The following is an 18,249-nucleotide window of genomic DNA, read 5'->3' on the forward strand; positions in this document are numbered from 1 at the left end:
CATGAATGTACCCCTATTTGATGTTTTAAACACGAATTTGCATGTTAGTCAAGCTATACAACAAGTTAGGGTAGATGGCTTACTTGTTTGGGCCTCGAAACGGACGATTTTGGCTTGAAAACTAAGTTGTATAGAGAGAGTAAAAAGGGTGGAAATGAAGTTTACTCTCCCTTATATAGGGGTTTGAGTTGGGGCTCAGTGGAAATCTACCCGATACTGCCGTTAAACGGGGCTTTTGGTCGCACCCGATTTAGTGGTCGTATTTTGACTTGGTTGAAACTAAAGTTTTTCAAGGGACAAAATTTGTGGTGTTTCTAATTTATTTCAACCCTCATAAAGTCATTTATAAAAGTCCCACATTAATTAGCCAGTCCAAAAGTTAAAGGACAGTTAAATAAAACGAGGCTTATTAACGGAACGAGGGGTTAAAAATGACGGAATAAATTTCGGGTTGTCACAAATGTGGATAATTAAGTTGGGATGGAAGTAGTAAACATACTAAAACATAACATTCATGTATGGTTATTTTAGGAATCACGTACTTGAGCTTGGTTGATTACATGCATCACATCCCATTTCTTTATAAAAACTTTTTAGAAAATTGTTTTCTTTTATTATTCCTTAGTTTGAGTTCAGACTACTATGAAGTGTGCATGAATCCCTCAAACCAAGACTTTGATACCAACTTTTAGCATACCAAAAATACAAGGAAAAAAAATTCATTTTTCCAATAATCAAAACCATCAATTCAACAATTCAAAAGATAATCAGAGTATAATGTATTCTCAAGACATCAAAGTAAAATCATAAAATAGATAGTGTGGAAAACTCCAAGGGATGCAATGTGATCAAGCCAAACCATTCTCTTTAGAACCAATAGTACCTTAAATAATCAAACATAAAATGGTAAGCACAAAGCTTAATGAGTTCCCAAAAATACCACATGACCATACAGACCCCGATCACATGCATAACGGGCCACGACAAAAAATATATCAAGCCCCGCCCAACTCATATAACAAGCCCCACCCAACATGTATCATGGGCCTCCCACACCATACAAAACATGCCTCAACCATATACGTAACAAGCCCCACCCAACATACATGTGAGAGTCACAAAGATAATCTAGCATCCTACACAGTACGGTGAGAAGACTTGCCTGAAAGTCTAAGTTGAAATACCAAAGTTCTCACAGACGAAAAATTGATGCTACACACCACCAAATGGAACATTCAAGGTCAAACCTTAGTTTACCCTCTAAAACTAGCAATCTGACCAAAAGTCAACCTATTAAAAAAGTCAACGATTAACGCTTACCATGTTGTGGCCAACCAAAGGACACGTCGTAGCAGATAAACGACAAGACAGCCGGTCCTCGTTCACCACGTCATGGCGACTATCTTGCCACATCATGGTTTCTGCACATGGACAACTTAATGGATTAAGCCCTTTGCTTAAACTTTATATAAGGTTTCTTGAGGCCCTAAAGGTTCATAAAAATCCAAAAATTATGGACATGCATGAGCCATGCATGTCCTTCACTCAAACTAGGTCAAAAGGTAAGAAGATGACTTAAATCTCATGCATGGCTTTCAAAGCACTCTCAACTTCTAGATCCAGAAGACATTAGTGAGTCATAAAAGTTGCTAACTTTATAACACCCATTCATTCAAACTTCAACAATGGACCATATTATGCTAAATTTATTAGATCCAAAAGAAATAAACCATAAAGATAAAGCCTTGAAGACTTACAATGGTCCAAAAGATGATAAAAAATGTGGAGATGAGTTGCTTGATGGATCTTTACACTAGAAAGCTTCTTCTTCTTCCTTTAAAGGTTAAAAAGTCACCAAAATGAACTCAAAATCTTGAAAGGAGGCTAGGGTTTAATGTTATGCACTTAGAGGAGTGAAGGAGGCTGAGGGTGGACAAACCTTAGCCACCACATCCCTTAAATATGGCCTTAGGCCTGAGAATTAGGGTTTTGAGCCTTGGACGACACCACGTTGTGGCCAACACATGGTCACATCATGGCCACTTAAAATGATCACGACCCTAAAAGATGTTGTCACATCATGGTGGTCCTCACTACCACATCGTGGCCACAAAAATTCCACAAGATTAAAGCATACAATTCATACCTTAAAACCAGGTGTTACAGACACGGTGAAATCCAAAGGTCGTAAAACTCAAAAACATGAATTTTGGTGAGGTAAGGGAAGCTATTAGCTTTCACCAACATTAAGTGGTATTTACAGCACTAAGCATACCACTAATGTTGCAGTCACCAAAACCACCACTATTTAGTCCATGATATTACAGTCACCAAGAATATTACGACCAACAATATCCCGTTATAGTGATATTTCTAACACCAAACATACCACTACAATCAATAATTGCATCGAAGATAATACAAATGGTTTTTACAACACTAAACATACTACTAATAATCAGTTCCAACACAGTAGTACTTACATAACCAAACATAATATTAACTATTTCTTAATAATATACAACTATAACGTTAAAGACACTAAGTCCACTATTGACTTGCATTCCTTGAATTATGGTATTACAGTCACACATACTATCTATTTACTAACAATATATAAATATAACGTTAAAGACACCTAGTCGGTCATCCAAATAATTGTATTACAGTCATCCGTCCAGACTACTATTAGTTTCAATTCTATAGACTTACTCTTGCTAAAATATATATTAGTTTTAGTTACTAAACTTTTGCTTCAATTTAAGTGTCTTTTTAATATTTTTGAAACAATTTAAGAAAATGATGACGAAGGTTTTAACTTTTAAGGATAAAAATATATTTATCCAAATAAATTAAAATGAAACAAAATATGCTTTATTGAAGCAATTTTAATTTGGGCATAGGCCCACTCCCATTTTCTAAAATCTAAATTAAACCGGAGACACAGGTCCATTTTCAATAGCCCATAACTCCATATTGTCAGTAAACGCCTTATCTGATCAAAGCATAAAAAGGCGGGAGATCAAAAACTCATCTAGAAATCAAATCAATGCCAAAATTCACCTGAAGGAAGAAGAGCAGAAAAATGGCAGATCCTACATCGCTGGATTTAGATGCACTTCGGAGGTATTTTCAAACCCTAGTTTACAATGTGCACAATGCACTCACAAGCTTTTTGAAGCTAATGATCGTATTTAATCAATAAGTGCAGTCGAATTAAAGAACTAGCTGAAAGTCGAACTAATTTTCACGAAGACGAGAATTTGATTACTTCAGACGAGGACGAGTTGCTCAGGGAATGTGTTTTCCAGCTTGGGGTGTGTTAGTTAATTTGAATCTTTTAGCCTCTTTTGTGTTTTCGTCATTACATCCACCTTTTGTTTGTGCTTATGAAAATAGGGGAAAGTTAATGAAATTATTGAAGAATACTCGGATGTCAGTTCCTTAGAAGCTGAAGATTTGGGTACATCTTATCTCTCTATTTACTCAAATTAACAAAACTGAGAAAATTGATTGCTATAGAAGTCAAATTAATCCACAAATTTTAACTATCTCCATTATCAAGTATGTGAACCTTGTCAAGGTAAAGGATAAATGGAAAATTGGTTGCTATTAGTAGTTACAAGCTATTTATTCTCAATTAAAGGTAGAAAGGGATTCTTCCCAAAAACAGAATAACCTGTTTTTTGCCTGAAAATTGTCTTATTGATTGGTGTAAGAATGTGTTGACAAGTGTCTCTATGTACATAACATAAAATACACCAAATTCCTATCAGTTGAATTCAGACTTCTTTAGCAATGATAGATATTATAAATTGTAAAACTTGTGTAATTAGACACGTATTTGGAGAATTTGAAAGGGGAGCTTTGCTCAATGGAGACAGAAAAAGCTGAACTTTCTGCTGAAATTGAGAATCTTATGAAGGAATCTTTTGAAGGTGAGGGAAATCATATTAAGTTGCATTGCATGTTTGCATGGCTTCTTAATGAGCATCTTAATTTGCTATCTGTAATTGCAGATTCTATCCGGTTGCAAAACAATATTGAAGGACTGAATTCTACTATGGAGTTCATTCAATCACAGGTTGGTTTTCTCTAACTATTCTTTTTACTATTTGACTTTTGTTTTTCTTTTATATACATAAAGGGATTTGTTTGTTAATCTCACAAACATCTTTTTATAAACTTTATGTTGAAGGGTCTTGAAACAAAAAGAGCAGATGCTGTTCTTGAATGCTCTTTGCTGAAAGAACATCAACCAGAAGCCATAGATGCAGATGGTGGTTGCAAATTTAAGGTTTGATAATATAGCCATTAAAATACACATTCAATGCTTTTATCTGTTTAACTACTGATTAGCTTCTTTAATTGATTTCCTTTTAAAGCTTTTAGAGTTGAATAGTCAAATTGAGAAGAAAATAGGAATGTTGAAGTCTCTAGAAGATCTTGACTACACTCTCAAAAGGTATTATTGCTGGGATACTAGGGTAGTGTTAGGTATGAGGGAATCGAGGAAGGAATGGAATTGGAATCACTCATTCCATTGAAATGAAAAAGAGCTGCTTGTTTTGTCTTCTTGAAGGAATGTTTTCACTCCTTAGCCAAGGGCTGTTTTGTTTTTCATTATACTTTTATTTGGGATTTGATAAGCTTTTATCAATTTTCAACTTTTTAATTCTACAATAGAAAAATCTATTCAATTTTTAGAGACCAATCAAGCATGATCATGGAATGTAATGACTGAAACATGCAGGTGTGAAGGTGTTTTAAAGATTGAGGACTTATTGACTGGACTTAAAGTCATTGAATATGAAGGGAATCGAATTAATTTGTCTTTAAGAACATACATACCTGAAATAGAAATGGCTGAACAGATTCATGAGTTATATATAGAGTTTCTGGATGCCACATTGGAACTCAAGAATGCTGAGGTATTATTTTAACACTACTAATTTATATATACCATTTGATGATTTTAACTTATGTTGCTTTTCATCTTTCCTTCAGATTTTCCCAAATGATGTTTATATTGGTGAAATTATTGATACTGCTAAATCATTTGCGTAAGTTACTATTTATTTTCTTTTGCTTCAAGCATCCATAACCCTTATATTTTTTGCCACCTCAGCGCCAACTCATCAATCCCAAAACCTGAACATGTTCATAATTATTACAAAATTTTCAAGTCTTAATAATATCTACACATCAAAAGATTACATTTTACATTGCAAACTTTAACCTTACGAATTTTCCTACTTTTTGTATATGTTTGATGAAAATAAAAGTATATAGAAAACCAAAAAAGTAAAAAAAAAACAAAAATATGTAAAATAATTAGTTATTCTTGCAGACACCAATTTTCTCTTGTTCCAATTTCTGAGAAGAAAACCAGCTTGGAGTGGTTTGTGCGAAGAGTGCAGGACAGAATTATTTTAAACACATTAAGGAAATCTTTGGTCAAAGATGCAAACAAGTCAAGGTAAAAGTAAAACTTTGCTTCATTTTTCTAAATTTATTTTTTTTGCTAAAAGTGTTTTGGTTTGTGAATAGGCATTCAATTGAGTACATAGATAGAGATGAGATGATAATTGGTCATATGGTGGATGGAGTTGATGCTTTTATAAAGCCATCTCAAGGCTGGCCAATTTCTACTTCTCCATTGAAGCTTCTTTCTTTAAAGGGCTCAACTCAATCTTCCAAGGAGGTTACTTTTAGCTTTCTTTGCAAAGTTGAGGTTAGTCATGCACTTTGTAAAATTATTTAAGACCTAAATAAATAAAAAAAAAACATAATTTGTATATGATTACTAAATTGTTTGTGGTTTCAGGAAATGGTGAATTCATTGGATGTGAAAGTATGCCAGAATCTTTCTAGATTTATGGATGCAGTTGAAGAAATTCTCAAGCAAAGAATGCGTATACAACTCCAATCTGAATCTGGTAGTAGCATCAACAACTGAGTTTTTCCTCTATTTAGGGTCTTGTCTTGTTACTTTCATCAGTTTGATGTATGTTGGTTACTTCATGTGCAAACATAGTTCTTTGATATGTTTACGGTTCATGAATGAAAGTATGAAATGTTTTGCAAAGAGTGTTTCTCTTGTATTGTACTAATATTATTAAAAAAAGTTGTTTCTAAACATGTCTATATGTGATGTATAGTTGAAAATAGGACTTCTGTAATTTATATCAAACTAAAAAAAGTTGTAGTACATGTATAAAATTATTCACAATGTGCGTTTCTCACGTATTGAACTTATATCATGCAAGAAAACGGTTTCTAATCAATTAATCATGTCTAGCTTAATATATAGTTGAAATTAGGGATATCAAAACTTAATGAATTTTCTTCGATGGTTGAACTTTCGTTGGGAATTAAAGCACTTCCAACAAGACATTGAGATATCACAATTTTATGACTGTCTCTTGGTTTAATCATATAAAATTATCTACTATGTTTACCATCAGAGGTGGATGGAGCGTACTGAAAAATCGAAAGGGTGCGTGACGGTATTGTCAACGGAACGATTATGATCATGGCGAGCTAGGTACCACTCAATTGGAGAATCATGAGTCTCTCTCTCTCTCTCCCGATGAAAACGATAATATTTTTATTTTCTTTTTATTAATATTTTACTACTATAAATACCCTCCTCCATCTTTTCAAAAACTACACCTTTCTCCAATTCCATTCGTTTTCTCTCCAAGCCCATCCAAATTTTATTCCATTATAAATGGATTCTCGTGGCAAATCCAAACAAGAACGGTTCTAGCTAGAGACGCAACCAACAAAACGAAATTGTTTCTCAAAATTTTCTATTTTTCGTTCCAAAACCTCAAATCCAAACTACCCACAATACCGACACTATCAACAAGAATATAACCCCCTCCTAATGCAACAATCGTACAACCAATTTTGCCTTCCCTCAAAAAATACCAGTTATAATTTGTATACACATTATTCTCATTCAATTTCAGCAACCCAATACCAATATTCAGTCTCCAATGGAGGTCTCCTAATTTCAAATGTAAAACATAGAATCCAAAGAATCTAGAGATGAACCCAGTCCCGTCCAAAACGAACAAACAAGCGATGAACTCGAACCTATCGTTATGACTTTGGCTAAGGTTTATATCAATGTTATTGAAGATAAGGAACATGACAATCAACAACGGTTAAAGACATTTTAGGAGGGGGTTCTAGAGTATTTTAAAGTTCAATTGGGAGGTTCGGATTATACAAGACACCAAATGAACTCCAAATGGAAGGATCTCCAATATATATATATATATATATATATATATATATATATATATATATATATATATATATATATATATATATATATATATATATGTTCAAATGAGAACAATTCTTATATTGAGAACATTTGAGAACAAATTTCAACTACACATCTAAAAAAAGGAACGTGTCATTTAAGTGCTAATGAAGAAAGGGGTTATCTGTAATTTAACTAATGATTCCCTGTGCTTTGTTTTTCACGCACAAACTTCGTAACACCCTTCTCTGGTCCTGTCCTCTGCCCAATATCGACTCCTCCCGTTATGCCCCTCCGATATTGACACTGCCTCCTAGTGCTTTTCTTCTTCCTATGAACTTTCATCTATGCATGATACTTGTTCCAAAAATTCAATGCTCAAACTCAACAATCTGATCTTCCGAAGGTATTATCACTACTCTCTTTCTCTTTTTTTTTCTCTGTGTGTGTGTGTGTGTCTCTCTCTCATTAGCACATTCTAGTTTGATTTGTACTCTGATCAGGAAAACAATGGATCTGATCGAACTATGAGTCAGATTCATGATATTCTGAAATCTGACATCGTTCCATTTATAATCACGAATCGTTTCTTCTTTATGCTAATTGTTGGTGTCAATGATAAATGAAAATAGTAAGCTCTAGGGGATGGATTGGAGTCTATTCGAGAGTTCATGATCACTATAGGATTTCATGCACACAAGGTGTTTGTCATATTGTCCGAAAGAACCTAATAAGTGTAAAAGTGGCATTTTATGTGAACATCCTTAACTTTGAACCCTCATCAAGCCAAACATTAAAGTCCTTAGGATAAATTGAATTTCACATCTCAATATCCTAATGAGTAACCAACAATCATGTTAAAAGTGATAAACTTAAGGCTTAACCATTAAGTACTTAATAGAACACCAAAAGTGATTTAAAAGCTATTATGATCAATTTTCCCAAATCTGTCCTCCAACTTCTAAAATTCGTGCAAGTCAGTAGGAACAACTAAAAATCATGAGACTTATTTTTATGGAAATATTATTGTGTCTAGTTTCTTCAAACTTTGAATCACATTTCGAAATTCTAAATCCTTGAGGGGTAAAATTGGCAATCTTCTCAGTTTGGTCCATGCGGTCACAGATTTCATTCATTGTCTTCAAAAAATCATAATAAATTCATCAGAACTCCAAATGCCAAAATTCCAAAGCCTATAGTTATATATGGATGTATAGTTTCCCACATATAAAGGGTATGATGTAATTCTTAGTAGATTGGTACAGTTTATTCCAATAGTGTTGAGTGGTCCATAATGTGACAGCTTAAAGTTACTAACTTGTAAATTTAATATAAAATCAACCAAAAATCATTAGAACAAGATCTTTATATTTTTGAAAAGTTAAAAGAGGGAAATTTACCAATATTATTTTATCGAAATTTAAGAATGGGTTGAAAGGTAAGAACACAGATCCCAACAGAGCACTACAATCAAAGAGAAAATTGTTGTGTAGGTTCTCGGAAAGGAAATGACCCATCTTGCTCATGCTATCTAATTTTCAAGTTCAAGGAGGCGAGTTACACTAACTCTCCTATTATGTAGGGATTACATGTTTTATGATATTGTTTACGGTTACCCTAATCCGGTAGAGTAAACAAGGAAAGGCAAAATGTAGTTTGTTTTTTAGTGTAACATGCAGACACGATTCATTTCCACATTCTCGATTCATTAATTGTTCTTGTGTGTTAAATCACATGCGATTATATGATCTAATCACGTATGACTTATATGCACAAGATTCATTTTTGTGTTTTCGATTCAATTGTAACGACCATAAAATTTCAACCAATTTTAACTTTTCAAAAACAACCCATTTTCTTAATGTTATTACAAAAAGGTTTTCAATACAATTATTATCAGAGTCTTCTCAAAATCACATCATAAAACATAATCATGAGGAGCGGTACGATCACGCCTTTGCCTTGCCACGGTCTCCTGAAGAACCTGAAAAACATTAAAGCACAACTGTAAGCTCGAAAGCTTAGTGAGATACCCCCAAAATACCAACCACATATACCATACACGCATAACATGCCATATCATATCAAAACACAGAACAACCATGCACTTCGGGTCTACTGTGTGACTGGTCCGCCGCACCGGCCAACAGTCCACCTGGTCCACCCTCCGAGTCTATCCATATACATCGAGTCTGCAGTGTGATTGGTCAGCCCGCACCGGGCCTTCAATCCACCTGGTCCACTCTCTGAGTCTACAGTATGACTGGTCCGCCCGTATCGGGCCTTCAGTCGGCCTGGTACACTCTCCGAGCCTCGGCACGTCTGGTCCGCCCTCTTGGGGCCTACAGCCTATCCGGACCACTCGCTAGGCCTTCGAGACAACCGGTCTGCCCTGGGTATGTTGGCCTACAGCACAAAGCAGGACCCGCCTCAACCCAACCCAGTCCAACAACCATGTGCACATAAACATACAATCATATAACAATTCATAGTCATCAAGCCGATCTAGCAGATCACATATCATCATCCTAACCAGGATACCGACCTAACCGGTCACTAGCATAGCATCATCCTATATACCAGGATACCGACCTTAACCAGGTCTCTAAATAATACCATCCTAACTACCAAGATGCAAACATAGCAAAGCAATAACATAACAACGATACCCGGATCTCAGTCCGATAAAAGGGCCGACCTTGGTGCCTTAGACCCTGTTGATATAGTGAGGATAACTCACCTCGCAACTGCCAAAACTCTGAACTGAAGAAGTAGATTCCCGAATCACCGCCTCACCGAAAATCCCGAACTATCCGAAGAAGCAAAATAACCATTAGACCAAGCACACTATCCTTCCAAGGGTAAATTGACCTATTTACCCTTAACTCAATCCGGCCCATGACTAAGGCCCACAATCAAATTATGAAAGGCCCAACACTAGATAAGCTCTCAAGCCCACTAATGGCCCAAAGATCAAAAGTCCGAAGCAAAGCCCAATATTGGCCCAATTTACTAAATTGGGCCCACCTCACCAAATGGGCCTAGACTCATGGTCCATAATAAATAATGAGTCCACAAAACTCCATCCATAATGTCCAGTCACGACCCAAAATCCAGTAGCCCAATAACAGCACAAAATGAAAACCCAACAGAGGGAGTACGTTGGGCGTACCCTCCTTGGTACGCTCGGCGTACAACGCTGATCGCGAAAAGGAAACGGGACACAGACCCACTACACTGGGCGTACTCTCAGTTACGTTGGGCGTAACTCTGCTGAACTACAACTTCCCATAAGATCTTAATGGTTTTAGCTCTTAAGTCCAAACTTCAGATCCATAGACCAAATATGCCTAGGATTCATAAAGTCTCAAACTTTATTACTTGGGACGTCCATAAAGTTCTTAATCCAAGGTCTTAATTCATTAAGACCTATCTATAACACATAAGAGACAACCAAAACCCTTGGGACCTCATTTTTCTTACTCATGACCTCTCTTAAGGTCTAAAAGGACAGATAATCTCAACCAACTCGAAACATGCACCAAGATGAGGGTTTTTGGGACAAGAATGATGTCAAAACTTCACCACACAAAGATCTACACAATATGATTGTCAAGCAAGAGACTTTATACCTCAAAAGGGCTCTAGAAGATGATGTTATTCCAAATCTAAAAGCTCCAACTTCCCAAGTCCTTCTTTGACAACTCCCTCCTTTCCTCTTCCAAGCTTAAACTTCCAGAATGAGCTTCCCAAGGTCAAGATCTCACAAAAAAGGAAGGAAAAGGCGTTCTAGGGTTTCTCTGAGGTTGGGGAGAATGATAATGAGGCTAGGGTTTGAGCCATTATGTTCCTTATATAGTGGCTCACCCTCAACTTAGGGTTTAAAGACCCTGGACGTACGCTGGGCGTACGTCCCCACATACCTGCGTTCATTCACCCAAATACGCTGGGCGTAACCCATCCTACGCTGGGCGTACTCAGCGTGTCCCATTCTCATACTTGGCCTTCCTTATCAACTTTTCCCATTAAGGGCTATAATCGACAATATCTTTGAAACACCGTAACTCCTCTATTCTAAACCCGTTCCCGATGAACTCTATATCCACATCAAGGACCGAAATGCCCTTACTCTTGCTATCGGGAACCCATACATAGATATTTCAAGAATGGGGCGTTACAATTCTCCCCCACTTAAATTAGGCTTCATCCTCGAAGCCTGCGGCAGCTCAACTCCAGAACTATTCCCGCAGTGCACCACCTGGCATTAACCAGACCAGGTTCCTCAAGACACAACCACCGAAACCCAAAACCCAACTTTCCCTTTCTTGCGGTGTTCTGACCACCGTTTCAAACCGGCTGTCACACCCCAAAACCGGAACGGCGGAAACGTTCTGGGGTGGATGACGTCATGTCAAGTATCACAACATATGCAGTATAGTAATCAAAGTACAACAACCATTGCATTAATAGTAATAGTTTTACATGGTTTACATTACATAGAAACATCAAGTAATACAAGTGGTAATATAGGTGCAGCTTGGTACTAAACTGTCTTCAACAAAAGCGCTTGAGATGTACCTGTCTATAGCTGACCTGAGAATACAAGTTATTTGAAAAGCGAGTATCAACATTTTTACAAATGCTGGTGAGTTCATAAGTATTTAGTGTCATTTATTATAAATAACTTTATATAAGTAGTAGTTTTCAAGCATACAGTGAAATAGAATTCTTTCCAGAAAATCCTATATTTTCTAATTAAAAAGCAGTCTTCTACCAAGACTGGTCAGAGTTATGTTGTAAAAAGTTAGTTTTCCCTTAAACACTATCATTATCAAAATACGGGATTTGATTTTTAAGGAAGTAGGAGAATATCAGGGAAAATAACATATGCCTCAGCAGTGAGGACTGCTGACTAAGGCAAAAGGAATCATAGACTCCAGGAGAGTATCGATTGAACGACATGCCTGGCTCAGTCTAATAAAAGGAGACACAGACCCCAGACGGTATCAAATGAAAGATACAGCTAGTAAGGTCTAAAACAGTGGAGACAGACCCTAGACAGTATCAAGTGAAAGATACAGCTAATAAGGTCCAAAACAGTGGAGACAGACCCTAGACAGTATCAAATGAAAGATACAGCTAGTAAGGTCCAAAACAGTGGAGACAGACCCTAGACAATATCAAATGAAAGATACAGCTAGTAAGGTCCAAAACAGTGGAGACAGACCCTAGACAGTATCAAATGAAAGATACAACTAATAAGGTCCAAAACAGTGGAGACAGACCCTAGACAGTATCAAATGAAAGATACAGCTAGTAAGGTCCAAAACAGTGGAGACAGACCCCAGACAGTATCAACTGAATGATACGTCTAGCAAGGTCTAAAACAGTGGATACAATGAACACAGTGAATACAGTGAACACAGTGAATACAGTGAATACAGTGTATAAAACCCGTTACCTTAAAGCCATGAATTATAAGGTAACCCCGAGATACTCGTAACCATACTGATAGACACTAGAGAACTTGACGCCCTGCAAGCGTCGATATGAATATGACATTTGTCACCCCTTGGCTTGGTAGGCCGTGGACTGTAGCTAGCATTCAGGGTGCGGGGGTGTCAATCCCGTATAGATCTATACACACAATGTCCGCTCTCCCTACAAGAGACTTTGGTTACCAACTAGACAACGGAGAAGGCCGTGTCCTGAAGATGTATCCCAAACAGTGAATTCTGATGAAAGTGCTGGACTAGCAGTAGAGACTCATAACTGAACTGACCGAGGTAAAAACCATATGTCTATACATGTATACTTGATATATAACTAAAGATCAAACGACCTTCAGAAGGATATCCGATCCCACCAGACCACATCTCAACGAAGAAAAGGAAATAGGGCGGACTAGCCTTCCTAAGTCCTTTAAACTTTATTTATATAACTATACAGGTATAGGCATACTTTTAACTAAGTGGAAGGGTTATCAAGTATAAGTGTATCACAAAGTGGAGACGTTACCAAGCATAAGTGTATCACGAAGTGGAGGTATTAACTAAACAGAAGTGAAGCAGTAGTATCTTAACCAAGTAGGAGTATAAAAACATAGAAGAAAACTTTGGAAACCTTTATACATTAAGAAAATCACGACTTGGTATTCCTTTGTAAAATAAGTTTGAAAATATTTAAAAATCCTTTGAAAACCTTTCGTAACCACGTTTTTAGAAAATCATTTACAGTATCATACTTGGTAAAACAGTTAACAGTGTAATAAATCATTGTGCATGCGGGTTATAAATCACATGTGATTGATATGATAACTGACATGTTTAACTTGTATTCCCCCCTATAAAAGCATGTAAAAACATTTAAAAGGTTCATTCAGGGGTATGAACTCACCTGATGTAAGTGGATCCGACGAAGGTGCCGGTTGGGTGCTCGGTGTCAAGTAAAGACTTGTACACACTTAGTGACCTATTAACATATGATAGCATATTTTTACATACAATTAGTACATATAATACTAATTAAACATGTATACGCATCCTAAAGTGCGAGAAACACTTTGATTAAGTGCTAGGGGTGTCCCGGGTAACATTTAAGGGTGTATATGGCTTGGATAAAGAGTTTACTCTTCAAGAGTAAACTCTTAGGAGAGATTTCGGCCCTAAACACCTCATACCCTTGAGTTTATGGCCGTAAACTCATGGATGAGGTTCTTGAGTGTTAAATGGCCTTATAATAATTAAGGGATGATGCTAGGTTGTGTTCTAGGGTATTGGAAAGGGACTAGTTCAAACATATGGACTATTTGATGAGTTTACCGCAGTAAACTATGAGTTTACGGCCATAAACTCTCACCCACACATTCATAAATTGTTTTGAAGGCCATAAGTAAATCATAAATGGTTCTACTCATTTTTACAAGTCAAGGGGTGAGTTTAGGGCACCATTTAACCCCTTTGTAGGAGTTTACGGCCCAGGTACCCTTTCATGAGGGGTTTATGGCCGTGAACTCCTTATGGAGTTGCTTTAATTGAGTTTAAGGTCCCTAACTTGCTGGTGGTCGATTCTAGAATTTAATCTAAGGCTATTGAGGTGTTTAAGTGGCTTTTAAACACTCAAATATGAGTTTACTCCCCATGAAGAGGAGTTTACGGCCCAAGCAAGTTCTTGGGAAGTAAACTCATGTTTACTCCCCAAAATTATAGTTCAAGGTGTTCTAAGTCCAATTCCATAAGCCTACAAGTCATATCTAAGCCTTAGGGGCAATTTGGAGGGGTTTTGGGGCTTAAAAACCCCCATTAAATGGTGTTCACGGTCCAAGAGTGTTCTTGGGCTGTAAACACCTAATCTTGGCTCTATTTTATGTCTTAAACTCGAATTTCCATGTTAGATAAGCTATACAACGAGTTACGATAGTTGGCTTACTCGTTTGAGGCTCGAAACAGATGATTTTTGGCTCGAAAAATAAGTTGTAGAGAGAGAGAGAGTAAAAAGGGTGAATTGAAGTTTACTCTCCCTTATATAGGGGTTGGAGTTGGGGCTCAGTGGAAATCTACCCGATACTGCTGTTAAACGGGGCTTTTTGGTCGCACCCGATTAAACGATCAAATTTTTGACTTGGTTTAAACTAAACATTTTTAAGGGCATTTTATGGGTGTTTCTAATTTGTTTCAACCCTTACCAAGTCATTATGAAAGTCCCACATTAATTAACCAATCCAAAAGTTAACGGACAGTTAAATAAAACGAGGCTTATTAACGGAAAAAGGGGTTAAAAATGACGGAATAAATTTCGGGTTGTCACACCGGCCACCGGCCTCTTCCTCTGATAACCACACTTATCAACTGAATACCACTCCATGATACATCACTCGCTCTAAAACACAACAATCTCTCAACTCATACGAGCTAGAAAAATCCATGAACCACCGGAATTCCCGGTCTGAGCCCAACTTATCCACTCCATGCTGACAGGATGACACATCCTTTAGCCTCAGAGCAACTCCCATGAGTTCTCCACCGCAATCTCATACCCATGCTGGACTGGCTCTAGCATCTTCGGGTTCGGAAAACCCGATACACTGACGACACCTCCAAACATACCCTAGGATGAATTTCCACCACATAAATCAAAATCAGACTGGAAATCCAAGATTCCATCCCTGCATTCCTTCTGAGCCTCAGCAAACATCCATCCCGGATGTGATTCCATACCACAGCTGCCGACACACTGCTCATCAACCATGATTGGAACACCACAATCATAACTCTGCACTACTGCTTTCACTTCCGTGAACTTACACTCCCTCTTGAAGCTACATTCCTTTCCTTTCCCTTACCAAGAAAATCCACTTGGCTGCCTTGACACTACCACAAGTGCCACGGTGCTCACTCAATACTACACCATTTTCTTATAGTATAACCGCTATCCTATGCACCACACATGCTCTGGATCCGCCTGCAAGGACTCTCAAGTCCATGCTCTACCTTCCACCCACCATGATCAATACCCGGGGCCAGACCTTCTAAGGCTAATACATCGCGACATACTCAATCCATTTCCTCGTACCGATCTATCAACACATGCAGAGTCTTCAGCATGACTGGACCGCCTTACCAGGCCTTCAGCCAATCTGGACCACTCTCAGAACCTTCAACAGATCTGGACCGCCCTCCAGGGCCTTCAGCCTGGCTGGACCGTTCTCCGAGCCTTCGGCCTAATTGGTACGCCTACTGGCCTTCAGTCTATCCGGACCGCTCAACTAGCATTCATCATTCCGAGTTATCCCTCTGGGAAACTCTCCCATGCATACTGTTCTAGCCCTCTAGGGGTTCCGAACTCTATCTCCTTCCTACATACTCAATCCCGACCCGACTCCAGGCCTTCCACAATCAATCACCCTAGGTCTGTATCCCGCCCCGAACGCCTGCCACTTACTCATACCAGCCTACGCCATTGGCTGACAGAAACACTGCTGAATCTCAAGCAGCTAAACAACCTCTTGTGTTCATCGATCTTCCAGAGAATTCTCCAATTCTCCCCCACTTAGAGCACTGACTATCAACCACCAGTCGCCATCACCGACCTCCCTCAACAACCCTACACAACACAAACACTTACACGCGAACTGATTCCCACTAGCACGAGCAACCTTCACAAAATCACATATCAACACTGATCATCCCGGGCTCGAAAGAAACTCGATCTTCAGTTAACCACTCCTCAAACTGTAGATGCTACCCGACATTCAGACCAAACGCCAGATTTCCACTAATAACCCTCATGAATGATAACCAACGAAATTCCCAACACTAAACCCATAACCATACCATAACCCTTAAAGAACAACGAATACCATACCGAAAATCACACAACGAGACTAGCAAATAAAAAATATTCCACAATAATCACAAGATAGCAAGACATTAAGAAAGAAACATACCCGCAGCCGCATCCGACACTGCCCTGACCTCCTCTGCTATAAGCTGGAAAGCACGACCCTGAGCCCTTGGGGGCTCCGCTCCACCCTGACCTCCACCCGTGATCCTCAATATGGCCGGTGCTGGAGCCTGCACCGGTCCTGCAGCAAGCTGTGGACAGTTGACACTCAAGTGCCCAACTTGATGACAATGATAACAAATCCTCAAATCTCGACCCGGGGCTGCCTGCCGACAATCCCTAGCATAGTGCCCCTCCTTTCTGCACTTGCGACATGCACCGCCGGACCTACAAACTCCGGTGTGACTCTTCCCACACTTCCCACAAGTGTAACTGCTCTGATCTCCCAATCTAGAATCAACGGTCTTGGACCGTTTCGGCGCCGGCTGCAACTGCACCGGAGCCTGCCTCAGCTCTCGCAACTGCAACTCAATCTCCAACTCACCCCGCCTGGCGGCCTCCTGCAACTCCAACAAGGTCTCGCACCTCTGCGTAGACACAAACTGTCTGATATCCCTCTTGAGCATACTCAGATATCGGGACATCTGAGCCTGCTCCGAAGCGAACTCAGGGCAAAACATCGCCCTCTCAGTGAACATCCTAGTGATCTCCGGCACCGACTCCGAATCCTGCTTCATATCAAGGAACTCCTAAGCCAATCTCTCCCTCTCAACCCGCGGAACATAACGAGTGCTGAACATCTCTCGGAATTGATCCCATGAAACTGCAGCCCTCTGCGCATCCGAATATGACCTCGTGGTCAATCTCCACCAATCCTTCGCCCCGAGCCTCAACAGGTTCAGAGCACACCTCACCCTCTGATCAGCAGGGCACGAACACATGAAGAAACACCCCTCCACGTCCAACAACCATCCCATAGCAACAATCGGGTCCTGAACCCCATCAAAGGTAGGAGGCTTCGTATTATCGAAGTCCCGATACTGGAAACCTCTACCAGCTCCTCCCCCTGCCGTCGCTACAGCTGTCGTAGCCGCCGCAACAGCCGTCTCTGTGAGAGCTGCATAGCGCTCATCAAAATACTCAATCATGGTGGTCTTGATCGACCCAAACAGTTCCGGCAACTCGGCCCGGAACAACGCAACAACCTCATCATGTAGGATCTCATGAATCCTAGCGTCCAACTCTTATGTGCTCATCTGACCGATAACCTCGGGCGGTACCGACCCGCCCTGACCTCCCTCTCCTGCTCCCGATCCTGACCCGGATCCGCTCCTAGCGTGCCTCGTGACCACCATACTGAAAAACACCACAAGATCTCAGACACTTCCCACTATCCCGGGAACCAACTCCTAACCTAACCCTAGAGGTCATGGTTTCCCTGATACGCGTATGGGTCTTGTGCTTTCAGTAGTACGGGCCCATACTACCTTCCACACCTACCCATATTTGTATGAAGTACTACCACAACACCCTAGTGAAAAACATACATAACAAGCGCTCAATCCTCACTCCTAGAGGAACACCCGAAATCTCCCACAGAGGAACCCTAGGCTAGCAGGCATCATAAA

General features: G+C 39.2%; 1 protein-coding gene across 1 annotated transcript; it reads left to right on the forward strand.

Moving 5' to 3' along the window:
• The first annotated feature begins 2,970 nt into the window (after positions 1 to 2,970).
• On the forward strand, positions 2,971 to 6,088 carry LOC145060610 (reverse transcriptase-like protein). The gene is made up of 12 exons (XM_079008260.1): positions 2,971 to 3,126; positions 3,212 to 3,317; positions 3,400 to 3,463; positions 3,837 to 3,938; positions 4,020 to 4,084; positions 4,199 to 4,297; positions 4,386 to 4,465; positions 4,754 to 4,931; positions 5,008 to 5,063; positions 5,351 to 5,479; positions 5,551 to 5,734; positions 5,828 to 6,088. Exons 1-12 carry the CDS (start codon positions 3,086 to 3,088, stop codon positions 5,957 to 5,959), a joined length of 1,236 nt encoding a protein of 411 aa, XP_078864386.1. The 5' UTR covers positions 2,971 to 3,085; the 3' UTR covers positions 5,960 to 6,088.
• The last annotated feature ends 12,161 nt before the right edge of the window (positions 6,089 to 18,249 follow it).

This window comes from Lactuca serriola, chromosome 6 (genome assembly GCF_051521515.1).
Source record: "Lactuca serriola cultivar US96UC23 chromosome 6, Lser_US96UC23_V15, whole genome shotgun sequence".
Lineage (NCBI taxonomy): Eukaryota > Viridiplantae > Streptophyta > Magnoliopsida > Asterales > Asteraceae > Lactuca > Lactuca serriola.